The sequence below is a fragment of the Nannobrachium achirus genome, assembly GCF_963921795.1.
Source record: "Nannobrachium achirus genome assembly, chromosome: 20".
Lineage (NCBI taxonomy): Eukaryota > Metazoa > Chordata > Actinopteri > Myctophiformes > Myctophidae > Nannobrachium > Nannobrachium achirus.
The window spans coordinates 3,144,774-3,146,657 of NC_137827.1; the positions used below are offsets into that span (position 1 = coordinate 3,144,774).

The window sequence follows — 1,884 nt, forward strand, 5'->3', positions numbered from 1 at the left end:
CACTGGTGCCACCAAGTAAAAAAAGGTAATTTTGAATGAATTCTATCAAATATCAAAAGAATAGAATAATGACAATAATCAAGTTGCAGCCTCAATATGGTGGAATCATGATGACGTCATCAGGATGACAAGACACACTCGCCAAGACACGTTTAAAAAAGAGTCTCAGGCAGTAAACCTGATGGGATTCTGACAAAAGCTCCCTAAGATATTTTTCAACAATATCCGCATCCATCCATACCTCAAGTCAAGCTGAAATTAAGCCACTCCTTTGGAATTGGGACAGGGCATCAACCTCGACAAGGCTCTCTATGCGGTGCAGAAAACCACAGCACTATAAGCTCGCCACTTTACTCCTGTGTGTCCTCTGGCTCGTGGCCTATTTGGCCCACGCCATCCCCGAGGCAAGGGCGGTGCACCAATCAGGTGACCCGCTGACCCCCGGGGCGCCGCGCCCTTACACCGCCTACCCGTACATCATCGACGAGACGGACAAATGTCCCGGGGGAAAGGAAGCGCCGTTCCTGGTGCAGCTGATAGCCGTCGAGGCTCATCAAGTCGATCGCCGCGACGCCATCAGACGGTCGTGGGGCAACGAGAGCCTGGAGCTCCTCCCTCCGGGCAGGCGGGCGGTGGTCCGGCTGTTCCTGCTGGGGCGGGCGAAGGCGGGCGAGCAGCAGCAGGAGGCCCTGGAGTCAGAGAGCCGGAGACACCGCGATATCATCCAGCAGGACTTCCAGGACAGCTACAACAACCTCACCCTGAAGACCCTGATGGGCCTGGGCTGGGTGGCCACTCGCTGCCCGCGGGCCAGCTTCGTCCTGAAGGCAGACAGCGACGTGTTCATTAACACCAAGTACCTCGTCGACAAGCTGCTCAGACTGAAGCCCGGGGTGGAGAACTACGTCACGGGCGCAATCTACCGGGGCAACATCCCCCAGCGAAACAAGAACAGCAAGTGGTACGTGACCGAGGAGGAGTACCCGGGCCACACGTACCCCGTCCATCCCCTGGGGAGCAGTTACGTGTTATCCGGAGACCTGGCGGCGAGGGTCTACAACGCCTCTCTGGGCGTTCCCAGCTTCAGGTTCGAGGACGTGCACGTGGGCATGCGCCTGGCCCATCTGGGCGTGGAGCCCACGCCGTCAGACGGGTTCAACGCGGTTCCAGTGCCCTGGTCGTACGACAGGTACAGTCGCCTGGTCTCCTCCCACATGCTGTCTCCCAACGACATACTGGAGTACTGGACCCGCCTGCAGCAGGCTCCTGCCTGATCAAAACCAGTGCTTTTATATTAAAGATGGGGTGCCTTGATTTTTTTTCCTCCCTAAAACATGATATACTAGGAAGTTTTCTTTTTTTTTTTCCAAAAGAGTGTACAGAATGTAAAGATTACATACATTAACACTACTACTGCCTTTTAATTTGAAGGGATGCTTGGTGCCTTGGTGCCACGCCGCTTCCTCCGTAGGCAGCCGCTATTATTTTGAAGGGTCGGAAAGGGGTTGTTTTTGTTTTTTTGGATTATCACTTGCCGGCGCCGTTTATGTCATCTAGTCACATGACAGTGTGGGCCCAGAAAAGAAACATGGCTGCGACCAGCCGAGTGTATTTTGTAGAGTAAACAGTCCACCCTTTGGACCAAAATGTCTCTTTTTGAGTAAATGAAGTCTCTTTATGGGTCTCTCAATGGATTTACTATGGAGGACGTTCACTTCGCGTGCCCAACGTCCGTTGTAAACAAGTTGCGGGATTTACCGATGCACAGTGGACCACGGAGCTGTATAGTAAGTCATTATATATATTTACTGTATTTACAGTAAGATTGACAGTGCTCACCATCAACGATTTTAACCCTTTAAATCAGGGGCGTCATTTGGGCCT

General features: G+C 52.7%; 1 protein-coding gene across 1 annotated transcript; it reads left to right on the forward strand.

Moving 5' to 3' along the window:
- Window positions 1-311: 311 nt before the first annotated feature.
- LOC308305482 (beta-1,3-galactosyltransferase 2-like) lies at window positions 312-1,274 on the forward strand (the record flags this gene model as incomplete). The annotated part of the gene is made up of 1 exon (XM_080750278.1): window positions 312-1,274. One exon carries the CDS (start codon window positions 312-314, stop codon window positions 1,272-1,274), a length of 963 nt encoding a protein of 320 aa, XP_080606404.1.
- Window positions 1,275-1,884: the final 610 nt, after the last annotated feature.